This window comes from Diospyros lotus, chromosome 9 (assembly GCF_014633365.1).
Source record: "Diospyros lotus cultivar Yz01 chromosome 9, ASM1463336v1, whole genome shotgun sequence".
In the NCBI taxonomy this organism is placed as follows: domain Eukaryota; kingdom Viridiplantae; phylum Streptophyta; class Magnoliopsida; order Ericales; family Ebenaceae; genus Diospyros; species Diospyros lotus.
The window spans coordinates 350,487-378,421 of record NC_068346.1 but is presented as its reverse complement, the minus strand read 5'-3'; the positions used below and the strand labels follow the sequence as shown (position 1 = coordinate 378,421).

Genomic DNA, 27,935 nt, shown 5'->3' with positions numbered 1-27,935 from the left:
TATAATAACTTTTTTACAGTTTATTATGGCACCTAATTTGGTATAATAATTCCTAAAATAAAAATATACTAAATATATTTTATTTAAAAAATATGTATTAGTTACAATTTATTAATATGGAAAAATATCATTTAAAAATTAATTAATATTTCCTACAAAAGCCCATGATTCCCTGCCATCAAATGCAAGTGGGTTGAATCATGGGAGCCTAGAAATTACACTAAAAATTCAAATTTTAAATTTTATAATGATCAGAATTGTGAGAGGATAGCATGGCAACAATAATGGATGCATAGTATGGCAACAATAATGGGTGCATATCAATTTCTAGGCTGCCATATTCTCTGAAAAGTTTAAATGTACTTATATCATTGTATTTATTTTTTTAAATTCATATAATTTTGACATAATTTATTTATTTATTTAGTTTTATAGCTATGAGCAAGTTAATAACCTTTTATACTAAATAATTTAATACACATTTTTTTCTATAATAATTTTTGTACAGTTTATTATGGCATCTAATTTGGTATAATAATTCCTAAAATAAAAATATACTAAATATATTTTATTTAAAAAATATGTATTAGTTACAATTTATCAATATGAAAAATATTATTTAAAAATTAATCTATATTTCCTGCAAAAGTCCATGGTTCCCTGCCATCAAATGCAAGTGGGTTGAATCATGAGAGCCTAGAAATTGTTATGAAATTTCAAATTTTAAATTTTATAATGATCAGAATCGTGGGAGTATAGCATGACAATATTAATGGGTGCATAGTATGGCAATAATAATGGGTATATAATATGACAACAATACTATAAAATTAGAAGATGGTTGAGCCTATAAAAGCCTAGAATTCATTTATTTGTTCCTACCATCAAAAGTCTAGAAAAGTCTATAAAATTATTCTTTCCATATACTTGAAATTATTTCTCCCACATGCTTGAATAGTTTAAAATTATTCTTGTCATGTACTGGCAATTGTAATTATTATGAAATTGACTTTTAAATTATTCTCTGACATTTTAATTTTAATGTTTGCAAGTTAAATTTTAAGAAATTATATTTTTTACATAATTATATTATTATAAATATAATTATTGTTTGACTAATAATATAATTATTTTATTATAATTGAATAACAATCTTAAATTAGAGAATGAAAGATTAAGAGTACCAATACGTTGAAAAAAAAATTATTATATTTTGCTAACAGTTCATTCATTTATTAGCAAACTTATAATATTAGTATTTGTTTACTTAATATCTGTTTCTTACTTAATATTTGTTTTTTTTTTATTCCATTCAATTACAATTACTAACCACTCTTCCAAACACCACACCACACATGGATGACGCTAATAACTCTGATAGACAGCCCTAGTACCATAAATTCAATTGAAAAATTAAACACATTTGTGTTGAGTTTGAATTTAACTATTCATAAAAATATTAAAGATGAGATAAATATCATTAAGTATATATATATTTATATTATTATAATTAATAATATATAATGTAACCAATAACAAAAACGGGCTTTTACGATTATACAGAAACTACCCTAATAAACTGCTTGTTTTCTACTAATGAATAATTGGATTTGAACCCCCATCACTACTACTTATCCAGAACCAACCCCACCCTAATTTTCACTAATTTTGACAGCCAAACCAACAGAACAACAAACAAACTGATGAAACTCTATGGATATTTGATATTTGGACGGCATTTGGCTGCTGGTGCTGGGCTAGGCTTGTTGAACTTTTATTTAAAATTAATTATTGAACTTTTAAATTATTCCTTACTGGGCTGGGCTTGTTGGACCATTTTGACGAGCCGGGCTAGTTGATGGGCCGGCCCATGGGCCATTTTGGTGGGCCGGGTTGGGCCATTTTAGCTGGCTAATTAGTGGGCCGGCCCACGGGCTGTTTTGGTGGCCCGTCACGGCCCACATTTTGCTGGGCGGGCCGGCCTGGCCCGTCTGCTACAGTAACGAGCCGGGCCGGCCCATTTCCCATCTCTACTCCTAGCCTAGAGCACGAGCAGATGAGTAAGAGAGATGGGGCAGAGAGCGAGAGGCAGTGAGAATGAGAGAGAGCGAGAGCGAGGTCGAGAGAGAAAGGAGAAGAGAAAGGTTTGCAAATGGGCTGGAGTGGGTTCGCAAGTGGGCTAGGCTGGGATAGGTTTGCAAGCAAGTGGGTTGGGTTTTCCAGCCGCCACTATTATATATAATAATATATATATTATATATGTAGTATTTCAGTTCGGTTACCCACAACGGTTCGGTTTCAATTTGAGTTTTGGTTTAGATTAAGTGAAAACCATAATCAAACCATACTCATTGAAATAGTGTTCGATTTTTTCCCAAATCAAACCATTACCCAGTTAAACGATTTTTAACCACGTTGACTGATTTGGTTTCGGTTCGGTTCCCCATAGTTTCGGTCGCAATTACCATCCCTATTCCTAGGAGAAATACAAGTGCGATTTTGTGCATCCCATTTACAAGTTGTTTGGCTTAGCGATTTGACCACTTATAAGTTGTATAAGTAGCTTTAAAGTTATATAGTTTTTTATAATTAAATATTTGGCAATAATTAGCAGCTTTGAAGCTACTATAATAGCGTTTGGCAGAAGCTGGTGCCTCCCAACTTTGACAAAAAAAGCTAGAGAGTTAACCAAGAAAAATACCATTTTACCCTAAAAAAAAATTCATATTTGCACGTATGTCCCCACCATTACCATTACATATTCTTCCCTAGCTCTTTTCTTCCATTATCTTCTCCAAAAGCTCTCTTTTACCGTTATCGTTGTTGTCGCCGTCACCCCTCAACCATTATTGCCACTGCCACTGTCGCCTCTCCTCCATAACTACCGTCATCGTCGTTCGTGTTGGTGGGTCGTGCCATCGTCGCATCTATTCTGCCATTATCATCACAAGTCGCCATCACCCCTCCTTCATAACTGCCATCGTCATCGCCCTCATTGGTCGTCCCCACCCTCATCTCATCTGTCCCCATCGCCCATTACGTGTATATATATATATATTATATATATATAACAACAATTATATGTATATATATAATAATATTGTATTAATATATTTTTAATATTTATATATAATTTATCAATATTTAATGATAAATTTTTATATCATTTAATACTATGTATATTTTAGTCTTTTTATCAAGTTTTAATAACTTATCAACTTTTTCAAATCAAATAAATAACTAATAATTAATAGTTTAAAAGCACATCTATCTAAACACATTATCAACTTAAATACTATCTAATTTTTAATTTAAAAGCAAAATAACTTAGAAGCTATTGAAAAAAAAGTTAAGCCAAACAACCTCTTAACAGGGGGACCCCCCCTTCTCTCATCTCCTCTCTTCCCTTCTTCTCCAACAAGTCGCTCGCCACCGTCGCCACTGCCTTGCCTCAGGCTGTCGCTGCCTTCTTTCTCTTCTTTTCTCACTGCCACACCGCCTCTCGCACGTCGGTTGTCGCTGCACACAACCCTTATTTCTTTTCCTCTCCTTTCTCCTCTTCTCTCTTCTTCTCCAATAACCCTCTCACCGCTGCCTCGCCTCACCAACCACTTTGGAGAGGAAAGATGTAGCAACAAGGTGGTGAGAATGCAGCAACAGCGACAAGGTAATAAGACGGCAAGGATGCAGTGGCAGCAACGACAATAAGGGAAGAAAAGAGAGTGAAGAAAGGCGAGAGAGAAAAAAGAGAGAGGGCATGGGTCGAGAGACCCCCAAAATGACTTTTTTATCCCTCCCCAACTAACGGGAAAAACCCAAGCTTGGGGTTCATGGAAAGGACCAACTTGGTTTCCACTTTCTAGCCCAAGCAACGACATTTACATTGATCTATCTATCTACCTATCTCAGGTGAGAACCGATAATGTATTTGTTCTAAACATACATAGAGCGGTCAGATGAATAATATATCGATATTAATTTGGTGGGTTACGAGTTCGATTTTTATCTTGTGCAAAGGGCAAAGATCCAACCTGCGATTTATCTTTTTTAATGTAATTGAAAACATAAAACCGTACAAGAACAATCATCTCAAAAAATACTAATGTATTTAATCTACCTACTAACTATGCAAATAACATGTATGGTAAATTTGTGGAAGGACTAAGAACTTATTTTATTTTATTTACAAACAAGGTCACCCTCCCTCTAAGGGTACAGAATACAAGCTCATCGTCAACTTAGAGAGAACAACACGAGATCACAATAGTAGTAAAAATGAAATGTAGTTAATGGAAAGATTGATCTTATGCGAAATTTGGATAAAAATAAATCACAATAAAATTATTAACCAGACAAATAAATGCATAACTTAACATGAAAAACTTAAATTGTGAAAAAATATAAGCAAAAAAAATAAAATATCTCTAATTAGATATTAATACAATAATAGTGATATAGTTACATTAATTCTATAATACTGAATATTTATTTATAGATTTAAAATTATCTATAAATATATATAAGAAATCATATCTTAATTAGAAAATAATTTAAGAAGATATTTCTCTAAATATGATAAATACTAATAAAAATTAAATTTGATAATATTTTAATAATAACTAAATTTAAAATTCTAATCACGTTCAAAACCTGGTGAGACCCAAATTTAAATTCTGAATTATAATTATACCAAAAGAAATTAAAATGAAAACAAAGGACAGAGGACAGATGATGCATGAAGGTAAACAAGTGATCTACTACTAATATTACTATTACTACTACTGCAACTAGTCGGCCTTCTTCTCCGTCCTCCCTGCTTCAACCTTTCTGCTCTTCAGTACTATTCTTTTAAACAACTTGTCATCAGTCATGCGGTAAAAGTTTTGGCACTTCATCTTCAATACTTCCCCATACCCTTTTATCTTATCTTATTGTCATTCTTCACATAGATAACCGGCGGCGTAGACTGGTGAAGCATATGCTTAGGATCCCAACTCTCAAGTTTAATAAATAATTATTTTAATTTTATTATTAAAATAAAATTAATAAATTTTTAATTTTTTATTAAAGGGTTGGGGCCTCTAAATTAATAATTGCCTAGAACCTCCCAACCCCTTGAGCTGGTCCTGTTAATAGAAAAAGTCATACCCGTCACTATCCCTAAAATAAGATATATATATATATATATCATTTAAATAAATAAGCTTAGCTTAGCTACCAACTAAGAAGGAGTACTCCTTCCGGCCCAAAGGGGGTTGGCTGTTGGATGTGAGTTTTGAGACGTCGAATGATCTAGTTCCGGTAATTACATGGTGTGGGGTGGCTGACACCTGCAAAAATTCCAATGTTTAAATAAAAATGAGAATTTGCAATATAACAATAGAGTTAAAAAAGAACATAACTTGGTCTGTAATTAAGCTAGTTTATATAAAAGAGAAAAATGCAGAGTCCTTGTATGCATGCTTATCTTGGGTGTCACAAGGTGATGTGTAATACCCGAGAATGATTTGAGGTCATAAATAATATTTGATGAAGGGCATAAATGGACTTTGTGGAAAATAAGACTATAGGGTACACTAACGCAACTTTGGACGATCGAATTAGTTAGAGGGAGTACCCTGGACCCTAGATAGCCAAGGAAAATGGTATAATATCTACAAGTAAGACAAGTTATGATTTTAGGCATCAGAAGAAGTTGGATCGGGAACGGTTCCCGGTACAGCTAAAAAAAAAAGACAATTGTAATTTATGCTGAAATACCGAATTATTGTATGGGGCATCCGGGAAGTCAATAGAACCCCAAGGAAGTTTATATTTGGCATATAGAGTAATCCTTCAGTAGTTTTGGGAAGAAACAAAAAGGTTTGTAGCTAAAACGAAGATTCGGGCCTAAGTGCAGTTTTTTTCGAAATTGACAGAGGGAGATCGAAACGATATTTTTTTCGGAATTTTAAAGAGAGTGTTTTGGGATATTTCAAAGTGTTATAAAGGTCTTTAAAGATAAGTTCAGTTTTTGAGCCGGGGGCAAAATCGTAATTTTTGAGGTTGGGGTAAAAGTGTAATTTACCTAAAAATTAGGGGCATTAGCGCAATTAGTCCATTTTTCAGGGACTAAAATGCAATTAAAAATTAGCCCGGGGACCATGTTGAAAAGGGTCTAAGTGCAATTATCCAAAAGTTCGGGTCAAAGTGTAATTCTTGAAATCTTTTTACTAGGGGCATTTGGGAGATTCAGGAAAAAAGCTTCATAAATGACTTTAGAGATAAGGATGAAGTCTCATGATGACGTTAGAGATAAGATGGAGGCTCATGATGACTTTAAGGATAAGATTTGTATAAGATTTGATTGGATAAGAAAAGATTTGATTTGGATAACAATGATTGCAGAAGATCTTAGAAGATTTTGGAATGATTACAAAAGATATTAGAAGATTTGGAATGATTATAGAAGATTTACAATGATTGCAGAGAATCTTAGAAGATTTTGGAATGATTACAAAAGATATTAGAAGATTTGGAATGATTATAGAAGATTTACAATGATTGCAGAGAATCTTAGAAGATTTTGGAATGATTACAAAAGATATTAAAAGATTTGGAATGATTATAGAAAATATTAGAAGATTTGGAATGATTGGAAAAGATTTTGAAAGATTTGAAATGATTGCAGAATATATATTTCTTGGTGGTTAAGTTTCCTAAACATATAAATAGGGGCTCAAGGCTAAGGATTCTCTCATTCGAAGTTGTGATACATTTGTGCTAGACGAGAGTGCTTCGGGTTTAGTGGATAGAGGGTTTTTAAAGCATACGCGAGGCATCACACGCGTAGAGCACTTAGGTAACGCGTGAGGACCTGTAAGGAGGTGGCTTGGTTAAAAGACTCGAGGAGTTGCACGAAAATTGAGATTGGGCACAAGATTCGAGGTGTTCTGAGTTTCGTTCAAGGTGAGTTGTTCGCTACCAAAATTTGGCTTTCTTGTGAGTGGTTTTCCTCCAAAACTTGATTTATTGTGCTTGTTCTATCTGAACATATGGTGATTTCATGCAAAATGGTTTTGTGCATTAAAATGGTAACCGGTGACGGTTGGATTTATGAGGGAGGTTTGTCCCTAAACGTTTTGAACTGTGCATTGCATTTTATAAATGTTGTTTATACGATGAATTGAATTGTGAATTGTTGCATTGTCTTAAGTTTTATGTGTACGTATGGAATGTCAGCCTCGGATGTTGTCTGGATAGTGTAGCCATAATTCTCCAAGGGCGTGACGGAATAATAGGGGTATCTGATGCTGGTGTGCATGTCAGAATAGCCGCCTTGGTTTCCGTGCCAGACCATTTGGTCAGGGAAGTTGCACTAGGACGACTAGGTGGTCCATACTGTGTTGTTCATGTGGGATGTCAGCCTAGGATGTTGTCTGGATAGTGTAGCCGTAATTCTCCAAGGGCGTGACGGAATAATAGGGGTATCTGATGCTAGGTGTGCATGTCAGGATAGCCGCCTTGATTTCCGTGCCAGGCCATTTGGCCAGGGAAGTTGCACTAGGACGACTAAGTGGTCCATGTGAAATTTTGGAGTTGGGATTGTATGGTGGTTCCTGGATGCTTAAGGTGGGAACGTATTCTGGTGAGATGCGTTGGCAGCCCCATTTAAGCTAGAATCGCGTCGCGTCGTCGTGTCGTCGAGTCGGTGTGGTGGCATAGCTTTTAGAGAGATTGCTCTTTCCCCATGGTAGGGTTAAGCGCGTGGGAATTCTCTTGAGCTAGGGCTTACCGGGTATATTGGTTTATTTCATGTCTTGCATTATTCATGAAAAATGTGTTTTGAACTCTCACTTAGATGATTCATCATCTAATTTGGACTTTGTCCCTGGAATATTCAAACGTTCCAGGTGAAGGCAGCGGTGCAAAAGGGAAAGGAATCGTCAAGGAGTGACGGCGATTAGCGGATAGTTTACATTATGTCTTTTCAATTATGTTATTTACTTTTGAAAACGTCATGTAAACGTTGGTGCAACTTTATATATAAATAAAGTGGTTTTGGTTATGACCTGTTGAGGTTTCGATCTAGCTTCCGCATTTGTGTTGGTGAACCTGTCTTGGTTTATTAATGGTTCATAGTTGATATACTGAGAAGGTGTAACGGGATCTTCGGGGAATGGTTTGTGTGATGGGTTTTTGTTTGAAAAAAAAAAAATTTATCCCCGGAATCTTACGTTACGTTAACGCTCCCAGGAATTGGGGTGTTACATGATGGGATTGTGGTATCCAACACTAGCGAGACTCCCTGATAGAGATGTGGTGTTGACAGGATCGATAGTAAATATAGATATAACTTACAATAAATACGGATGGAATTTATAATTGGCACAAGAGTGCCAATACGCAAAAGAGATGATGATCACTACTAAGAGGTGTAGAGCCAAGAATAGGCCGACAGGCCACTGTAAGTCTTGTACGATTATTGGGGGAGACCCGATAGGGCCAATACGGTCTACTTACCCATGTAGAGAAAAGCAGGGAAGTCAAAGAAGCTTCCCACTTTGGAAGCAAGTGGGAAGCAATCTACAAGGTAACAACCATTGCCGCAAGACAAACAAGTCTCCCTTTGCCTCTGGCTCAGCTCCCATAATGTGATTTTGTTCACCACCTTTAACAAGGGTCAACGTAGCACCCGTTAAGTTAAAGGGAGTGAATGTCAAGCGAAGTGTTTTCAAATGATTTTAAAATATTTATTTTAATTTTCTTTATGTGGCCGAATGTTTTGTTTACCCGCCTAAAGAGCTTCTTCCACATTCACTCTCTCTCTCTAGCATGTTGTTCCACTCCGGCGTCGATGCTTCATGCATCTCCTCCTACCATCGTTGGTCCTCACCGCGTCTCTTTCACCTTTGGCAACGTTTCTCTGTTCTCTTTCTTCTTCAGTAAATGCTGATTTAGTTTTTTGTTTTGAAATGCTCCAACAACCCCAGTCTGATGCTTCTGCTTGTGCTTTTTATTTGTCTTCAATTTTGTTCGTCGGTGTCTCTATGTTATTGGTCGGAATGTGAGTGTATTAACGATTTGCTTATGTGCATCTTTGAACAATTTTTTTTTACATTGTTTCACTTGATTTTTGTTAGTAAATGGTTAAGATCTGTGTTGGGTTTCTTTGATTGTTGGTGTTTATATTGTCTTTGATTGTCGGTGTTTTGATTGGTATGTATTTGGTAATACTCAGCTTGTCTTGACAATACAGTATAGAAGCTGCTTTCGAAAAAAGGATGGATGAAGAAAGTGAATTCTTTGCTTGAATTTGTTGCACCTCTTTGTTTGATCTGTATTTCATTGTTGTTAATTGTTTCTTTTTGTCCAACTCCAGGCGGCACCAACCTACCATCCTCCGGTGACCCCAATAAATTATGTACATCCAAAATTGTTTCTTTTTGCTTGATCAATTTTGTTCATTGCTATTAATTGTTTCTTTTTTGAACAGGAAATTATGTACAAGAAACTACTCTGTGCCACAAGTGAGGGACAGGGATATTTGGACTTGTCATAGGGTTTCCAAAGCTAACCAATCAATTTGTGTATATTTTTATGGAAGAGATTTTGAGTTCTTTTTTCTTTTTAATTTTTTTGTTGGGTTTTTAAATTGAGAGAAAATGGTGTTTTAGAGGGAGCTTTTAGTTAATGTATGATGAAATAACAGCACCTTGCTTTGATAGGTTGCCGCTACTGCTGCATTTGTGGTTAGATTTTATCTATGCATACATTTAAATCTTGGTGCAAGATGGCTAGCCTGAGATGGTTTTCCAGGACATCTGTTAGTTGGTAGTGCTTTCTTTGACACGTGTAGTTTGCAGATTCTTTAAATCTTTTATTGTAATGAAGCTGACTTAGAAAAGTTGTGATAGAGTGGTCGATAACTGTGCGGAAATGTTGGTTCTTTTTGGCTTGTCATTTGTCTCGTAATCTAGAAAATGATAATAATAGTAACAAGAGTGTTATGTTATAAAAGGAATTGTACAAAAATGTGGGATGCCCAAATTTCCAGAAAGAAAATGACTTTACCATGGTTTGATTAGTTCTTTCCAGAAAGTAAATGTGAGATACCCAGATGATGAATGAATATAAGCAAAGCAAACATATGCGATATTCAAAACAATGTTTAGAGACTTGAACATGAAAATACTACATGATCTAGTTCCAAGAGAGAAGTGTCTAAAAGGGAACAAAAGGCAATTGAATTTCAGAGAGTATGATGATCAGCCAGACCTTGGGACTGCCAACAATGTAATGGTAATGGCGCAAATATACAAGGATAGAAAAAGATAGATTTGTTGTAGTAAACAAACAGCGAGAGAGCAATGCGGGTCAAAAGGGAATGAGTTAGACTTTGCTGTCACAGTGCTCACACTTGCAGTTAATCTGATTGTATGAAATTTTTATCTAACTGTTTTATGGGTTATAATACCCTAAACTTGCCAAGCTGTAATACACATGTTAGGTGTGCACATTTGTCTCTAGAGCATAAATATTCTGCCATATGATTTTATGAATATCAAATTAAACTTTGCTGGGTAACTTCTGCCTTAAATATTCATTTAAATGACATGTCGAGTCCTTGTCATGAATAAGAGTTACGAATTCAACTACTAGTCAAAGAATTATTTATGGATGTAGATACGAATTCAGATGCTTTAGTTGTCTTGCCTACTTTCTGCTTTTTATATATAACGTGTACTAATCAATATCATTTAAATCCATGGTGAAATCATAAACCCCCACTCCCTCAAAAGCCAGCCGCTAAGGCTGGCTGCAAACATACCAATAAGCACAGCATATCAAAAGTGGAATTTTAACACTCAACAAACATTTCCAAAGCAGCTTAACTGATTTCATGGGCGTAGATCAATAACCTAATAAGGATAGCTTTAAATACATAAAAAAAAATCTCATAATTTAATTCAAACAAACACTCATAATTTAGTTCAAACGTGATCAGTGACCAATAGTAACTCCAATTGCTCGTTTGTGTCTCAACAAAAGTAATAATAAAAATGTAAATGATTATTTTCCTCACACAACATATTATTTTACGTAAACTCATGAAGATATTTAATAGATTGTTCATTTCACAATATCTTGTCTAGCTAAAAGAACCTCTTTATTGATAACCTGAAAATATATAACATGTGTGAGATGAATAAAAGTAATAGGTAAAAGAATAAAATAAACTAAAGATAAAATTAATTAGTAACTTATACTCAGTTAACCATTACTTAAAAGTTATATCATCATTCATTACCTAAAAGTTGCCTCTAAAAACCATTTTCTCCCAATTTAAAAACCCAACAAAAAAATTCAAAAGAAAAAAGAACTCAAAATCTCTTCAATAAAAATATACACAAATTGATTGGTTAGCTTTGGAAACCCTATGACAAGTCCAAATATTCCTGTCTCTCACTTATGGCATAGAGTAGTTTCTTGTATATAATTTCCTGTTCAGAAAAAAAAAACAATTAACAGCAATTAACAGTAATGAACAAAATTGATCAAGCAAAAAGAAACAATTTTGGACACACATAATTTCTTGGGTCACTAGAGGATGGTAGGTTGGTGCTGCCTGGAGTTGGACAAAAAGAAATAATTAACATTAATGAAATACAAATCAAGCAAAGCGATGAAACAAATTCAAGCAAAGAATTCACTTTCTTCATCCATCCTTTTTTCGGAAGCAGCTTCCATATTGTATTGTTCAGGACAAGTTGAGTATTGCCAAATACATACCAATCAAAACACCGACAATCAAAGACAATATAAACACCAACAATCAAAGAAATCCAACACAGATCTCGGGCATTTACTAACAAAAATCAAGTGAAACAATGTAAAAAATTTCTGTTCAAAGATGCATGCAAGTAAATCATTAATACACTCACATTTTGACAAATAACAGAGAGACACCAACGAACAAAATTGCAAACAAATAAGAAGCACAAGCAGAAGTAGCAGAGTGTTGCTGTCAGAGCATTTCCAAACAAAAAAACTAAATCAACATTTACCTGAAGAAGAAAGAGAACAAAGAGATGTCGCTAGAGGTGAAGGAGACATGGAGAGGACCAACGACGGCAGGAGGAGACACACGGAGGACCAACGCCGGAGCTGGATGACACGCTGGAGGTGGAGGAGATGCACGTCGGAGAGAGAGAGAGAGTGAACGAGGAAGAAGCTCTTTGGACTGGTAAACAAAATATTCGGCTGCGCAAAGAAAATTAAAATAAATATTTTAAAATCGTCCGAAAACACTCGGCTTGACGTTCACCCCTTTAACTTGACAGGGGTTTAAGTTCAACCCCCGTTAAAGGGGTGAACAAAATCGCACTCCATCTCCCACCCTAAGCGTCCACCTAACAATTTCTTCCATCCATGACCTCACTATAATTGGGTAGCCTCCACAGCTGACTGCTCCCTAATTTCCAACCCTGACAAGAATTCTGGGGGCTCTCTGAAAAACCAAACATCATCAACCAATTTGACCACTTCTGCTGCTCGTCCTCATCATCATCATCAGCTAATTATTAATTAAATCCAGGAATATATATAATTACTTACTTGTTCAAGAGCCTGAGAATGTTGCCCCACAAGAAGGCTGCGATAACAAGAAGCATGGCCAGCCAAGAAGCAACGGTGAGGATGTTCAGCTGATAAACTTCCAGTACTACCCACATCCCCGTTGCCACGCAGAGAACAATTACGCTCAGCTTCTTCCTCCTCCAGAGAATCACATCTCTCACTAATATATCTGCATGCGCCAATAATTAATTATTAATATTAATAGTAGTAGAAGCAATTGGGTGAGAAAATCTAGAGAGGACGAGAGGGCACCTTTCCCACCGGCCAGAGATACACATACACGCAAGTAACAAACTAACCTGCAAGCGGCGGGGATTCCGATTGTGGTGTGGTGTCCATATATACTCGATCGAGGATCTGGATTATTATTATTATTATTAATGATGATGATGATGATATGTAGGACGAAGAAAGGAATCGAAGAGAAGATGAAATTAAAAGCGGGAGAGAGAGCACGGGGGGGGGGGGGGGGGGGTGTTTGGTAATTGAATTGGTATTTCTATGGATGGATCGGCAACAGATTTAGAGGATGAGCTATAATTAACATAGAGGGTATTTGTTAATCAAGGTAGAAAGGATAAAAGTTCAGATATAGAAAATATTTCGGATGTTTGATCTTTTTAAGGTGTTTGTTAAATTTATCTAATTATTTTTTAAAAATCTCACGTGATCTTTTATTTATCACTTTCAAGATAAATTTATCCGATCTCCTCATCGGATAAATTTATCTGGCTCTTTCAAGATAAGAATCAATTACTTATATGCTCCTTGTAGGATAGTTAATATCATTTAATATATTTTAAAGATTTAAATTTATTAAAAATACTTACTTTTTAAAGTCTTATAATTAATATTATTTAATACATTTTTAAATTGTTATATGTTTTGACAATTTTTAAAATTTAAGTGACATTATTCATTTTATTGATTTTTAAAATTTAAATTTTTCTCTCTCTATATATATTTTATTAACTAATATAATTCATTTCACCAATTTTTAAATTATTTTATTTAATTTTATATTTTATTATCTATTATGAAAATATCTTTTGGCCATTTTTAATTATCTAGGTGGAATTATTGTAATTCTAATAATAATTATTTCTACTTTTCAACTCCTTTTAAATTTATTTTTGAATATGAATTTAGAAAATAAAATATTATTTTTAATTTTATTTTTTTGATAATTCATATTAATCATAAAATAATATTTTAATCATAAATTTAATAATAAATATATTTTGGTAAAAAATCTCTTATCTTGGTACTTATCATATGCATTAACAAATACATAAAAAAAAAAAATACAATTATCAATGAATTTCAAAAAATTTAATAAATACTCTGATAAAAATCTTGTAATGCTTTTCAGTCTTATCTTGATTCGAAATGCATTTTAAACTTATTTTAATACCTTTTATCTTGTTATTTTAACAAATGTCCCCCTAGGAGGAAATGGCAATTTGAGGAACAAACCAGTCCAAGGCTCACGCTCGTGGAAGCCATGTTAATGAGATTTCTTTTTTCCTCCCAACTAATTAATGAGATTTTTTTTAAAAATTCATTTTACAGATGAGATGACGACGTTTATGATAATTTTCTTGAATTAAAAATACCCTCCTTTTTCATCAATAACAATAGTGCTAAAATATACTACATGGGTTCCAGTTACAAAGAAAGGACTGATAGAATTCCTAATCGGAAACCAAAACAATTGCTTTTATACACAAAATCTGATTAATTTGAATAAACAGCACGGGCTGCTGCTGCTGCTAGTGCTAGCGGCGCAGGCGCTTCTTGTCCCCCTCCTTGTGCTTGTGGTTGTGGAGGACTGGCCCTGTCTGGCTCCCTCTCGTTTATTTTATTGATGATTCCCTCACCGACTCTTTCTTTTCTGTTCTTTTTTTAAATCCATGTTATTTTCTTTTCTTTTTCTGAATTTTGTCGGCTGTTAGCAGAACATACAGGGTCGGTGAGAAGTTGCTGTGGGCTGTGGGCTGTGGGCCGTGGGCCGGGCCATGCATTTAAACCGCCTCCCTCCTCTTCTGTCGTTTCGTCGGCATGGATGATGGATCCCACCCATAATAAATTCATTTTCATACCGAAAAGACAGAAAGCCAACGAGAGAGATGAAGGGCAAAAAGGTTAGAAAGAAAGTCTGAAAGTGAGACTCTCAATGGGAGAACATCAAGCGCTAGCCTGGAAGCAATTATTATTATTGATGTTCTACGCGAAAACGCGTGAATCCACCTAATTATTATGAGTTATGAATTACGAACGAGCTCATTGCTTGCCACCCACCCCAGCCCCTGCTCCTTTCAAATGCATTCACGCTGCTGCGTCTCTCTCTCTCTAGTCACTCACTATATTAAACTTGGGTAAGTTCTCTTTTTTTGGGTCTCCTCTTGTGTCCTTTTCTTTATTTCTTCCAGATCTGTTGATGGTAATGTAACTTTCCTCGAAACCAATCCAAGAATGCTGGATTTTGTATGTCATCCTGTTTGTTGACAGTGACTGGTAGTAGATAAATCATACATGTAGTTTATTCCATCTCTCTACCCATGTCTCCAGATTTCACATACTCTTCTGCCAGATTTGCCTGCTTATGTGTGTGGATTTGCAAATGTGAAATGTCTTACTCGGGAACGCTCTCATTTGATTTGTAGATAAAAAAACACAGTCAAGGAAGATTTGATTGTTGTCTCTGCCTCTACAATGCGAGGAGCAACTGCATTATCCCATTCATGTGTTGCTGTCCTGGCTTTCTTGACTACTGTTTCTCTGGTGAAAGCAGAGGACGCTTATAGATACTACACATGGACTGTTACTTACGGAACAGCTTCTCCCCTGGGTGTTCCACAACAGGTTTGCCTTTCCTTTCTTTTTCTTTTGACTTTTTTTCTTCTTGAGTAAACGGTAAATTCTTGTGCTCTTTGTATTATTTGCATCAAGTGGTTCTTGCATTTCTCATGTCTTGATTTTTTTTTTTCTTTTCATATTTCAAAGGTTATCCTTATCAATGGACAATTTCCTGGTCCTAGACTTGACCTTGTCACCAATGACAACATAATCCTCAACGTCATCAACAAACTGGATGCCCCTTTTCTCTTGACATGGTAAGCCTCTCTGCTCTACAACTGAGTCAATCGCTATTTGAACTTGAAGCTGCAGGAGAACTCAGCGTGAGAGTTTGGGTGATCTTACATATCTGATGCTTGGAAATATTTGGGCTAATTTAATATGCACATCCAAGAACACTTCCATCACATGGGCAAGCTTATTTTAGCTCTATTACTTCCCAGCTGTTTGATTCACGTTTAAACTATATTCTCTATTGAATATGTGCATTTTGCTCGCTGGATAACCAAGCAATGACACAAAAACAGCAGCAAGATTTAGAATGTGTTTACATATACAGTCTCCTCTTCGGGCTTGCCATATTGGTTATCATGTGACGTGAACGTTCTTTTATAAGTTGTATTTCAGAATATAAGAGTGAAAGAAACTGCAGATAAATGGAACTTCTCTCTCGTTTTCTCATCAGTTTTCATTAACACAAAGCTCCTTGTATAGGCGACACGTTACAAAAAAAGAGTAAATGAATCATTACCTACTACAAACTACTTTTAAGCATGGAATTATGGATTGCCATTCTTTTCCGCTTAACATCTTACTAACTAAAGTTAACATACAAAAAATATTTTTTGACTATAAATCTCAAACTCTTATGACATCAACACTTTCTGTATTTGTAATGTCATGTAAAGGTTGACAAATAGAGTTGTTGGTAGCCTATACACCACATTCGATTTTTTTGTTCATTTTAAGTGGTATTTAAGCATGATCTGATGGCAGCAGTTTCTAACTTGCAGGAACGGTATTAAGCAGAGGAAGAACTCTTGGCAAGATGGGGTGTTGGGGACTAATTGCCCCATTCCCCCTAACACGAATTTCACTTACAAGTTCCAAACCAAAGATCAAATTGGAACTTACTCTTACTTCCCATCAACTCTATGGCATAGAGCTGCTGGAGGATTCGGAGGACTAAATGTCTATGCAAGATCCGTCATCCCTGTACCGTATCCTAAACCTGCAGAGGATTTCACTTTACTAATTGGTGATTGGTACAAGACCAGCCATAAGGTGAGCAGCAATATCCCCAATTAACATATTATCACGAGGTACACATACTTGTATGAGTTCATGTTCTTGCCTTAAAGTTCATGTTTCCCATATCCACCTATCTGAATTTGTTCTTCGCATCTAAAAGAATTCTCTAAACTAGTGGCATTTGCAGTGAACATTCATTAGAAAATGTGTTGTAGTAATTCACTTAACATTTCATCAGGTGTACATTCGATCCTTTATGAAGATGTCCAGTTAAAATTGTTATTTAAGTATGGAATTTAGTTGGAATCTGTAAACAAGCACAATGCCAACGAGCCTTGTTTAATTCTAAATGTGACTGGCAGAAGGGTGCCGGCAATAGATTTACATGCCTTCATGCTCTAGTACATATCTTTAAATATGCATCATTTTTGAATAACATGTCCTGCTGTTCGCAGACTTTGCAGCAATATTTGGATTTGGGGAAATCTCTTCCTATTCCTGATGGCATACTAATAAATGGGAAGACACAATCTACCTTTAGTGGTGATCAAGGTAAGCTCCATCACTCGACTTTTAATTATGTATTTTCAACCCTCAAAGTGGATTTCACCAACCGTTAGTTGTTTTACCTTTCTGGTTTTCAGGAAAAACCTATATGTTCAGGGTTTCAAATGTGGGCTTGTCGACTTCCTTCAACTTCAGAATTCAGGGGCATCGACTGAAGCTAGTTGAGGTTGAGGGATCGCACGTTGTCCAGAACATGTATGATTCTCTAGATGTCCATGTTGGACAATCTTTGTCTGCGCTAGTTACCTTGGATCAGCCTCCCAAGGACTACTACATCGTGGCATCTACACGTTTTACAAAGGCTGTTCTTACAGCTGCAGCAGTGCTACATTACACTAGCTCTCACAACCCAGTTTCTGGACCTTTTCCTGCTGCTCCAGCCGATGAAATTTCATGGTCTATGAATCAAGCCAGAACCCTCAGGTGTACATATACGTATATTCAATAACTATTCTTTCAAGTGCACAGGCCAGAAGTATTCAGATTGCAACATCTATTGCACCTGATATAAATTAGGATCTGCTTAACTAAAACATAGCAAGAGTGGAGTAAGTGCATATTTGGGTCCTTAATTGGGATTATATAGGCCTCCTAGTGTTCTACATGGCATTTGAATTTAAGAACACAAATTAATATCATTAGTTAACTGACTCGAAAAATTATTAGCAAGGAAAACTGAAGTTTTGGGGTCAGCATAAACCTTCCCTGGGATACGGAACTGTTAATTTGACAAGGCTGCTTCTCTTCAAAGATGAGATAAGCCTTTGCTTAATTATCCCATGCTTGAAGTCAGAATTATTTCTTTCCACTAATCTTCATACCAGAGAAGAGCAAGCATATTGATATACAATTGCTGGTTCTATTTTTATTAGAACGAATGTACTCTTAGCCCTAGGGTCTTTAGTTTTCATACATACTGGAGTAAGTGTATATTTAAAACCTCTATATTTTTCTACAGGTTTTTTAAGCAGCTAATTAATATATATTGATTTTTTTTAAAATTTGTTTTTCCCCTTGTATTTATTGAAGGTGGAACCTGACAGCAAATGCAGCGAGGCCCAACCCTCAGGGATCATTCCATTACGGGAAGATTACAACGACGAGAACATTTGTGTTTGCCAACTCGGCACCTCTAGTCAATGGGAAACAACGATATACCGTTAACAGGGTCTCCTACATTAATGCTGATACTCCTCCAAAACTTGCCGATTATTTTAATATCCCCGGAGTGTTTAGCACAGATTCTATCCAAAACTCCCCCTCCGAAGGACCTGCAATCCTAGCCACGGCTGTTGTGCCGGTCTCTCTCCACGAATTCATTGAAGTTGTTTTCCAGAACAATGAGAACACCTTGCAATCTTGGCATCTTGATGGCTATGATTTTTGGGTAGTTGGGTAAGATGACGGTGTGTATTCTTTTGCTCTTCCTCCACTCCATGCCTTAACTGAAGCATTTTGTCATTTTAAAATTTACAGATACGGTTCGGGACAGTGGACAAGTGCCAGTAAGAAAACGTACAATCTAGACGATGCTCTTACTAGGCACACTGCACAGGTAACCTTCACGAATCAATTGTCTAAATCATGCACGTTCATTTTGACAACAATCTATCCGTCTAATATATACAAGTTAATAACCACGCGACTTTTATGCTCGTTATATATATCTTGGAACAATTATTTATTTTTTGTCTTGTAGGTATATCCCAACTCTTGGACAGCCATATTGATCTCCTTGGACAACCAGGGGATGTGGAACATGAGGTCTGCAATATGGGAAAGACAGTACCTCGGGCAGCAGTTTTATCTTCGAGTTTTCAACCCAATCCGCAGCCTTGCTAACGAGTATGACATTCCCTCCAATGTTCTTCTCTGTGGCAAAGCCGTCGGGCGGCACCCTTGATATGTGTTTGTTTAGTTATTTATCTGTTCACCGGCCTTCGATTTTTTCGGTCACGAGGGTTTGACTGCAAGAGATCTGTTGCTGCTGGCTAGCTTGGCTTATCAAGTAGTATACTGCAAGATCTATAGCTTAAAATTTTCAGTGAATCATTGTGGTGTTAGCGCCAGTTATCCATACTAATAGTAGTTAGCTAGAGAAACAAGCCAAGCCTTCTCAATGCTGATTATGGAAATCGGAGATGAATGGAGTGACAATCAGATATATATATATATATATCTCCATTTTCCAATATATTCATGCCTGCTCAGTGTCCATTTTCCAAGAAATACAAGACTTGAATACTCCACAAATGATAAATTGAGATCTGATCGAAGAGCTCAGCTCACTGCATGTGTATTGGGGGTTTGACTACCCACCTAAAATACGAGCTCCCCAGGTTCATTCAGATTCACCGACAGGAAGTCTTGGTCCTCCATATATAAAATTAGGAAAAAAAACTTTGGAGAATCCAACAGATTCTTCCAGCTCGCCTAAGGTTTTGAAAACTTTTTAAATTTTCATAAATTTTAACATTTAATATGTGATGTTTAGGTGTATCAATCAACCTGCACATCTCACCTCTATTTAAAAATTCTCCTATAATTACTGTATCAGGTCCTAGATTGATTAATGACTCTTAGGATATGACCAGTAGCAGTGGTACGTCACGGAAAACCCTAAATAAATTGAAAGAAATTAACTTGCACTTGACCGAAATTGATCTTGTAAATGGAGATCTCTGACTGATTAGTTCAGAATCATACAACCATGCATGCATCCAGCAGCTTAATTTATTAAAAAGGAAATTAAAGAAGATACTTGCATGCATATAGATAAATGGAATGAGATTATTCTATTTTGTCCGAATTAATTGACGTACGAGATGACTAAAGATATCAAATGACAAAAATATCTTCATTTTGAAATTGTTGCCTCCCCTCGAATACACCATGCACGTGTTTAAATAAAGTCCATGAAATTTGCCTGAACTGAACGGGCGAACTTCATCTGAGCACAGTGCTGGGCGGATTTCATCATCTGCCCACTGTACAGTGGGCGAACTTCAACATCCGCCCATTGTTGAAGTTCGTCCAACAATTTTTTGGTAAACTCGTGCGTCAACCTCTTTTGAGTATTGTAGCACAACTCGATGGAAAGATAGATAGTTTACACGCGGATCGGAATAGCGAGCAGAGGCTGAGCCTTGGCTAAAGGGATGCCAAACTTCTTCTTCATGTCCAAATACTTTGGCTTATTCCCACCCTCAAGATGCCAATCAAACATGTTTATCAGTGACCCCAACATTAGGGGAACCATCCTCATTGTCGCCAATGGCAATCCCGGACAAATTCTTCTTCCGGCCCCAAACGGGATTAACTCAAAATCATGACCTCAAACGTCCATGTCCAAGTCTAAGAACCTCTCCGGCATAAACGAGGTTGGGTTCGCCCAAACATTTGGATCGCGGCCTATAGCCCACACATTAACTAGCACTTGGGCCCCATCGGGGACCTTGTAGCTGACCACATCTATGTCTGCTTCCGTTCTGTGTGGAAATAGTAGGGGAACTGATGGGTGCATTCTAAAGGTTTCCTTCATTGCTGCCCTCGGGTAAGGCAGCCTCGCAATGTCTGATTCTTCTATTTGTTTCCCTTTGTCGATGATTTGTCGGAGCTCAGCCTTTGCTTTGCTTAGAACCTCTGGCTTGTGCAGCAGCTCCGTCATGGCCCACTCCAATGTGCTTGAGGCTGTGTTTGTGCCCACCACGAATAAATCATGTGTCACAAGTAATTAATTAGACTCTTTAGTAGAATTTTTGCGGCCAAATGTCTCAAAGAGACAGAAAGATGATATGCAAACCAAGCAGAGTCGCTCAATGTGGATTCTATCAATCTCTCGGTTATTATTCTTTTTTTATTATTATTATTATCATAATGTAAAAATTTATAGATAAAAAAATGTACAAAAAAACACTGGACATATCCAGGAAAAACATGAGAGACCACATCTAATGCCCCATAGGTAGAGACTCATACTGGACTAAAACATAAAGATACAAGAAAAACACAATCTTATATACAGAGGTTTTAATCCTATTAATAATAAACTCAACTTGGGGCTCCAAACTTTCAAACACCATTTGATTCCTGGCAGTCCAAATATGGTAGACAGAGGCAAACAAACGAATCTGCTTCACTGCACTTTGCCATGCCTTACCTCTAGCTTCCTTTTTAATCCATTTGAGGGCGCTGAAAATAGAAGACATAGAATGAGAAATTCCTAGCCAAGCTTGAATATGGCTTCATATTGTAGAGCTCATCGAGCATTGAAAGAAAAGATGGGCAAGAGTCTACTCTACTGCACTGCAAAGCGGACAACAATGAAGCATAAAATCATAAGCTACATTAGAGCATAAAATGCTACCTTTAGCCCAGTCAGATAACATGACATAAGCATTAGCTAAAGAACCCCCAACATTGTAAATGGCATCCCTAATGCCCAACAGCTTCTTAAAAAGAGGGGAATAATCCTTCTTTACCCTTCCCTTCGCCTTGGCATCCCTCTTGGCTATTATTCTCTTCACTGATGATATTGAGCAGCACGTCTATCACATCGTGTTCTTCAACAACATCAATCTTGCGCAATCTCCTCCCTTCCAACCTCTCGCCGATTAGTTGACTAAGAATTGAAAGTGCTTTCCCAAAGTGAGCCTCTATCCACCGCCTTATTCCCTGCGGATCAATGATCGAAAGCAAGGGGAAGTAATCCGACTAATTGGTTTTATTAGCCTCCAACATCAAATTTCGGACCAATTCCTTGAACTCACTCCCGATATCCTCACTCGGGTCGAACAAATCCATGGAAAAGATCGCGTTGGACAAACATTCATGTTAGTCCTAAAGGTAGCTTTGTCGATTTCCATGGCAACTCCTTCCCTACAACACTTGTGGGCGTAGGCCATCAGCTTCGCCATCGGAAGGTGGTTCAAGTGTTGGCTGACGTCCAATCTAGTTGAAGAAAAAAAGTTGGAATTGAGAATTCTCTAGAGGTTGCGCCACCGGTGAGAAATTGGGAGCCAAATAACGGAGTATTGGTAGTAGTCCAAGGCATGGAGGACGTTGGGAATGCATTTGTTAGCGAAGGCCATGTCTTGCTTTTGGAGGATTTCTTTGGCTAAGGTTGGTGATGATATCACTACTAAAGTTGTTTGGCCTAATTTCAATCTCATGATTAGGCCGTAGGTTTTTGCTAGCTTGGCCAGGAAGTGATGGGGCTTGTCCCCCAATTTCAGAAGGCTACTCACCATAAGCAATGATGCCAGCCCTAGGGGCAGTTTTTGATTGGTTCCAAAGAGGGAAAGTAAGGCTTTAAGGGTAGTGAACGAAAGTAATATATATCAATTACAATTCAATGCTAAAGAAATGCATTGTTTCGAAAGGCCAAGCTAGTGGAGTTGGAGCTTAGCTAGGGTAATGCCTCCCCTGATTTACTAGCGAAGAACACCCCTTCCAAATTTGATCATTTGCCCACCATCTTTACCTCTCTTATAAATCTTCATGATTTCTCATGAATTGACCAGGGTTACAAGCACTTCTTAGCCTACCTCTTTTGTATAATTGTAATGGAGCATATTTGATTCAAACTTGGATGCTCCAATCCTCAAGGCTATTATCCCAGCCATTCAAACTTAGCTAAAGATAAGAATGGTTGTATTTTAAATTCAAACTTCCAAATGTACTTTTGCTTGTGTATATATTTACCTGTATCCCATATATCATCGATGGGTTGAATAGAATCAAAACAAAAACTTGTTGGCAATTCTATATGGTATCAAAGTATTACCTCTCCAACGAGTATCGATCCAGGCCTCCTTCCCTTCCAACTCTACTACAACCCCTGATACTTAGTCCATTACTATTTCCCAAGCCAAACCTATTCAATTCTTCCAATCGAGTGCTCAGATCTCCATCAAACTTTCTACCACCAATTTCTTTGCATGGCATCATCAGGTGAGATCTCTTCTTCATGGTATGAAGCTCTTTAGCTATGTTGATGGGACTTGCCTAGCCCCACCCATGCAGTTCCCCAGTCCAGATGGCACTGGTACTCCAAACCCAACCTATGATGACTAGCTCTATCAAGATTAACTCATTGTAAGTTTACATCTTGTGTCGATGAATGAATGTGACAGCATTACCTTATTTACCTGTAACACGACTCACCAACTTTGGAAGGCTCTTGAATCCAAATATGTGAATCCCTCGCACTCTCATGTCATGTCCTTGAAGAACAAACTTCAACGAAGCAAGAAAGGCTCTCTCTCTATCACTGAACTCCTATTTTCTGTTAAACAAACTGTGGATGAACTTAGTCTTCTTGATAATACTATCAGATGACATGACTCTTTATGTCCTAAATGTGTTAGGGCCGGAATACCACGACATTACAGCTTCTATTCGCACCAAAGATCATCTTTTCACTTTTGAAGAACTACACAATCATTTGGTCGCTTATGAAGAATACCTCAAACGTGATAAGGTGTCATCTAAGGTCTATATTCCTACTACAAACTTCCATCAAAGGTCAGGCCAAATTCTTAATCGTGGTTCTTATCATAGTGGCTCTTTTCACAAGTCCAACAGTGGTGGTTTTCAATCCAATTCTCGCTCACCTTACCCCACTAGCAATAAAGGCTTCCCAAGTCGTCCACAAAGTAACTCCAACAAAAAAATTAGTGGGTTCCCACCACACAACAACAATCGCCCACCACCAAGATGCAAGTATTGTGATCTTCTTAGCCATATTGCAAAATTTTGCCCCCAACTGATGCATTTGAATGCAGCACTAATGGCCCACTAGGCCTCTACCTCTCCTATACCTCCTTCAAACTAGATTTTCAATACAAGAGCAAGCCATCATGTCACTACTATAACATCCGGCATTGAGCGATAGGAAGGACCATATTAACTTGTTAGGAACCGCGACCGTGTAGCCTTCGATTCCGTCCGATTTCGATCTGCAAAGACGCAAGCGCGATCTCCTCCAAGTCAGTTCACACGATCGATCCTTCCACAACGTCCTTGGTCGTGCTAGCAACCCTAGACGTATTAAGAGAAAATCAAAAAAATTTCACACGTTTTTAGCTTCTTAAGTGGCATATAAATAGAGTTCAAAAACCTTAATCACGCCATAGAAAACCCTAAACACTTTAGGCCTGACCCTTAATCACATTGGATCGGCTTTCTCTCTTCTTTTAATTGTGGAATGGACTCGATCTAAGTGTGTGACCCTTTAGATTCACCATTAGACTAGATGTAGGGGCCAATCTTATTGGGTTATATCAGGGCCCAACTTATTGGATTAATTAAACACATCTCATGGGCTTTCAATTAAACTCCTTAATTAATAGTTTTAGAATTAATCAAATTAATTCTAAAATCCTACATATCATGGTTAACGTCTAGCAACATGCCATGAATACCTAGCTAATGATGAAATAAGTGCAGACTTTTTCAATTACAATTACCGTGCAGTGAAATCCTTTCATCGATCTATGTTCCGATTGAATTTAGGGTATAATTTTATCACAAAACCCTAATCATTCAATAACTATGTATTCATTCTAGATTTATGACTTGATAGGTGAAATCAAAACACCTTTTGATTTCTATCTCACCTTGGCCAATGATTTCTATAGTCATGAAATCATCGGAATACATAGGACATTCTCTCATCTTAACAATAAGTGATGAATTGCATTTCGACATTCATAAGCCTTCATACGTAACAAGGCCATACCCAGTGACAGTTTGTCAATGACTCTTTTAGAATCCAAAAAGCAACAAGGCATAACCAGTCAAATATAAGATTACCATGATGTCTCAAGTCTACGGATCAATCTGCACAATTACAACACAAGAATTTCAATTCGACATTAAACAATAATCATTAGGAATTCTATAGCGGGTCAGTTCAGTGTACTTATTCTTATAATAAGCACCCACATATATGCACTAGTGTCCTCATACCAATGTCCATGAAACAAGATATTCTCCTGATTGAGCATGCATCATATGTGCTAGTCTATCCGAGTTATTAGTGTCCATTCTTAATAACTCCATGACTAGGAATATTTAAGATCAAAGCTTATAAGGAATATGCTTCATGATCATCATCTCTATGCACAACCATATTCTATGAACCTATTTGATCTATGGACTTTGTCAAGTATAGATCACAATAAATAATGACGACATCCATCAATGACAAATAAAATATAATACCTTGCAATAACAATTGATTGAAAATAAAGAGTCTGAATGTAAAGTATAATTGGCTTGTGGGGCATAACTCTAACAATCTCCCATTTGCCCTAAAGCCAATTTCACATGTATCTTAAGTCCATCTTCTCAAAATGGCGTTCAAACACTTGTTGTGACAATGGCTTTGTGAGGGGATCTGCTACATTCTTTGCTGATGCAATCTTCTCCATTTTGATATCACCTTGACCAATTATCTCGGGGATTAAATGGTATCTCCGCAATATGTGTTTGGAGGTTTAAAAGGACCTCGATTCCTTCGCTTGAGCAATTGCATCATTGTTATCACAGTACACTAGAACTGGATCAACAATAGTAGGAACCATTCCCAATGCTGAGACAAAATTTCTCATCCAAACCGCTTTCTTTGCAGCATCTGATGCTGCAATATATTTAGTTTCAGTGGTAGAATCTACAATTATTTCTTGTTTGGAACTCTTCCAACAAACTGCTCCACCATTAAGGGTGAATAAATAACCAAACACAGATTTTGAGTCATCTACATCAGACTGAAAACTAAAATCTATAAAACATTCTAGTTTCAGTTCTTCTCCTTCATAAATCATGAAAGTGTCATTCATCCTTCTCAAGTACTTAAGAACCCTTTTCACAACTTTCCAGTGCTCCTCACCTAGATTAGACTGATATCTGCTCTTGACACTCAGAGCATGTGTGACATCAGGTCTTGTACATAGCATAACATACATTATGCTACCTATGGCAAAAGCATAGGATATAGATGTCATTCTTTTCCTATCCTCTGGAGTCTTTGGAGACATTGACTTAGAGAGAGAAATCCCATGGCGCATTGGAAGAAATCCTCTTTTAGATCTTTCCATGTTAAACCTCTTTAACATTTTATTTATATATATTGATTGGGACAAACCAAACATCTTTTTTGATCTATCTCTATAGATCTTAATCCCCAAAATATAAGATGTTTTACCCATATCTTTCATGGAGAAATTAGTAGATAACCAAGCTTTTGTTGTTTGCAACATACCTCCATCATTCCCAATGAGTAGTATGTCATCAACATATAGCACCAAAAAGATGAATGCACTCCCACTGACCTTTTTGTACACACATGGTTCATCCAAGTTCCTGATGAAATCAAACAATTTAATTGTCTCATCAAAACTTATGTTCCAACTCCGAGAAGCTTGTTTTAGTCCATAAGTGGATCTTTGAAGCTTGCAGACTTTTTGCTAATTTCCATTGGATATGAATCCCTTTGGTTGTTCCATATAAATATCCTCCTTAATGTCACCATTAAAGAAGGTTGTTTTCACATCTATTTTTCATATCTCATAGTCATAATATGTAGCTATGGCAAGTAAGATCCGAATGGACTTAAGCATCGCTACTGGTGAGAAGGTTTCCTCAAAATCAATACCTTGAGTTTGAGTGTAACAATTTGCCACCAAACGAGCTTTATAAGTATCTATCTTTCCATCAACTCCAAGCTTTCGCTTGTAGATCCATTTATAGCCAATAAGTACAATACCTTCAATAGGATCCACCAAAGTCCACACTTTGTTAGAGTACATGAAATCCATTTCGGATTTCATAGCTTCTTTCCATTTTTTTGAGTTGATATCAGATATCGCCTTCTTGTAGGTTCTTGGATCTTCATCCAATAGAAGGTTATCTTCATCACTCTCAACTAAGAAACCATACCTATCATGAGGTCTTGAGATCCTTTGGGATCTATGTGGAGATTGTGTACTTTGAGGTTCAAAGATATCTTCTACTTCCACTTGTTGTGAGATAATAGTTTGTGATTCTTGAATTTCTTCAAAATCTATCATATTGCCATTATTCCCATCCAATAGGAATTCATTTTCTAGAAAAGTGGCATTCCTTGAAACAAACACTTTTTGTTCAAGGGGATGATAAAAATAATATCGAATTGATTTTTTTGGATGTCCCACAACCGTACATTTGATGGATCTACTATCCAACTTATCTCCCACTGTTTTCTTGACATAGGTAGGACACCCCTATAATCTTAAATATTTGTAACTGGGTGTCTTACCAAACCACATCTCATATGGTGTTTTGGACACTGATTTAGAGGGAACTTTATTTAGTAAATGGGCAGCTGTCTCAAGAGCATAGCCCCAAAAGGATAGAAGAAGATCAGCGAAACTCATCATAGATCTAACCATATCCAATAAGATTCGATTCCTTCGTTCAGAAACACCATTAAGTTATGGTGTTCCTGGTGGAGTCCACTAGGAGATAATCTCATTCTCTTTAAGATGATTAATGAATGATGTACTCAATTATTCTCCCCCTCGATCAGATTGAAGGACCTTAATACTTTTTCCTGTTTGTTTTTCTACTTCACTCCTGAATTCTTTGAACTTTTCAAA

General features: G+C 36.7%; 1 protein-coding gene, 1 long non-coding RNA gene and 1 pseudogene across 5 annotated transcripts; 1 reads left to right on the top strand and 2 right to left on the bottom strand.

Annotated features, from left to right (window-relative positions):
- Nucleotides 1–4,786: 4,786 nt before the first annotated feature.
- On the bottom strand, nucleotides 4,787–13,046 carry LOC127810589 (uncharacterized). 2 transcript variants are annotated; one of them, XR_008025498.1, is made up of 4 exons: nucleotides 12,918–13,046; nucleotides 12,598–12,787; nucleotides 12,048–12,243; nucleotides 4,787–5,330 (listed from the first exon to the last, which is right to left on the bottom strand). It is a non-coding gene; the product is annotated as an uncharacterized LOC127810589 (long non-coding RNA). The 2 variants fall into 2 exon arrangements; XR_008025497.1 differs by lacking the exon at nucleotides 4,787–5,330 and adding an exon at nucleotides 10,887–11,483.
- Nucleotides 13,047–14,721: 1,675 nt separating this feature from the next.
- LOC127810588 (L-ascorbate oxidase homolog) lies at nucleotides 14,722–19,499 on the top strand. Of its 3 annotated transcripts, none has more exons than XM_052350133.1 (9): nucleotides 14,722–14,996; nucleotides 15,285–15,483; nucleotides 15,625–15,734; nucleotides 16,491–16,761; nucleotides 17,184–17,280; nucleotides 17,373–17,718; nucleotides 18,325–18,690; nucleotides 18,772–18,850; nucleotides 18,995–19,499. In XM_052350133.1, exons 2-9 carry the CDS (start codon nucleotides 15,334–15,336, stop codon nucleotides 19,196–19,198), a joined length of 1,623 nt encoding a protein of 540 aa, XP_052206093.1. In that variant the 5' UTR covers nucleotides 14,722–14,996; nucleotides 15,285–15,333; the 3' UTR covers nucleotides 19,199–19,499. The 3 variants fall into 3 exon arrangements, with proteins under 3 accessions (XP_052206093.1, XP_052206094.1, XP_052206095.1); XM_052350134.1 differs by lacking the exon at nucleotides 14,722–14,996 and adding an exon at nucleotides 15,003–15,061; XM_052350135.1 differs by lacking the exon at nucleotides 14,722–14,996 and adding an exon at nucleotides 15,006–15,135.
- Nucleotides 19,500–20,404: 905 nt separating this feature from the next.
- On the bottom strand, nucleotides 20,405–23,511 carry LOC127809966 (geraniol 8-hydroxylase-like; annotated as a pseudogene).
- Between the last annotated feature and the right edge of the window lie 4,424 nt (nucleotides 23,512–27,935).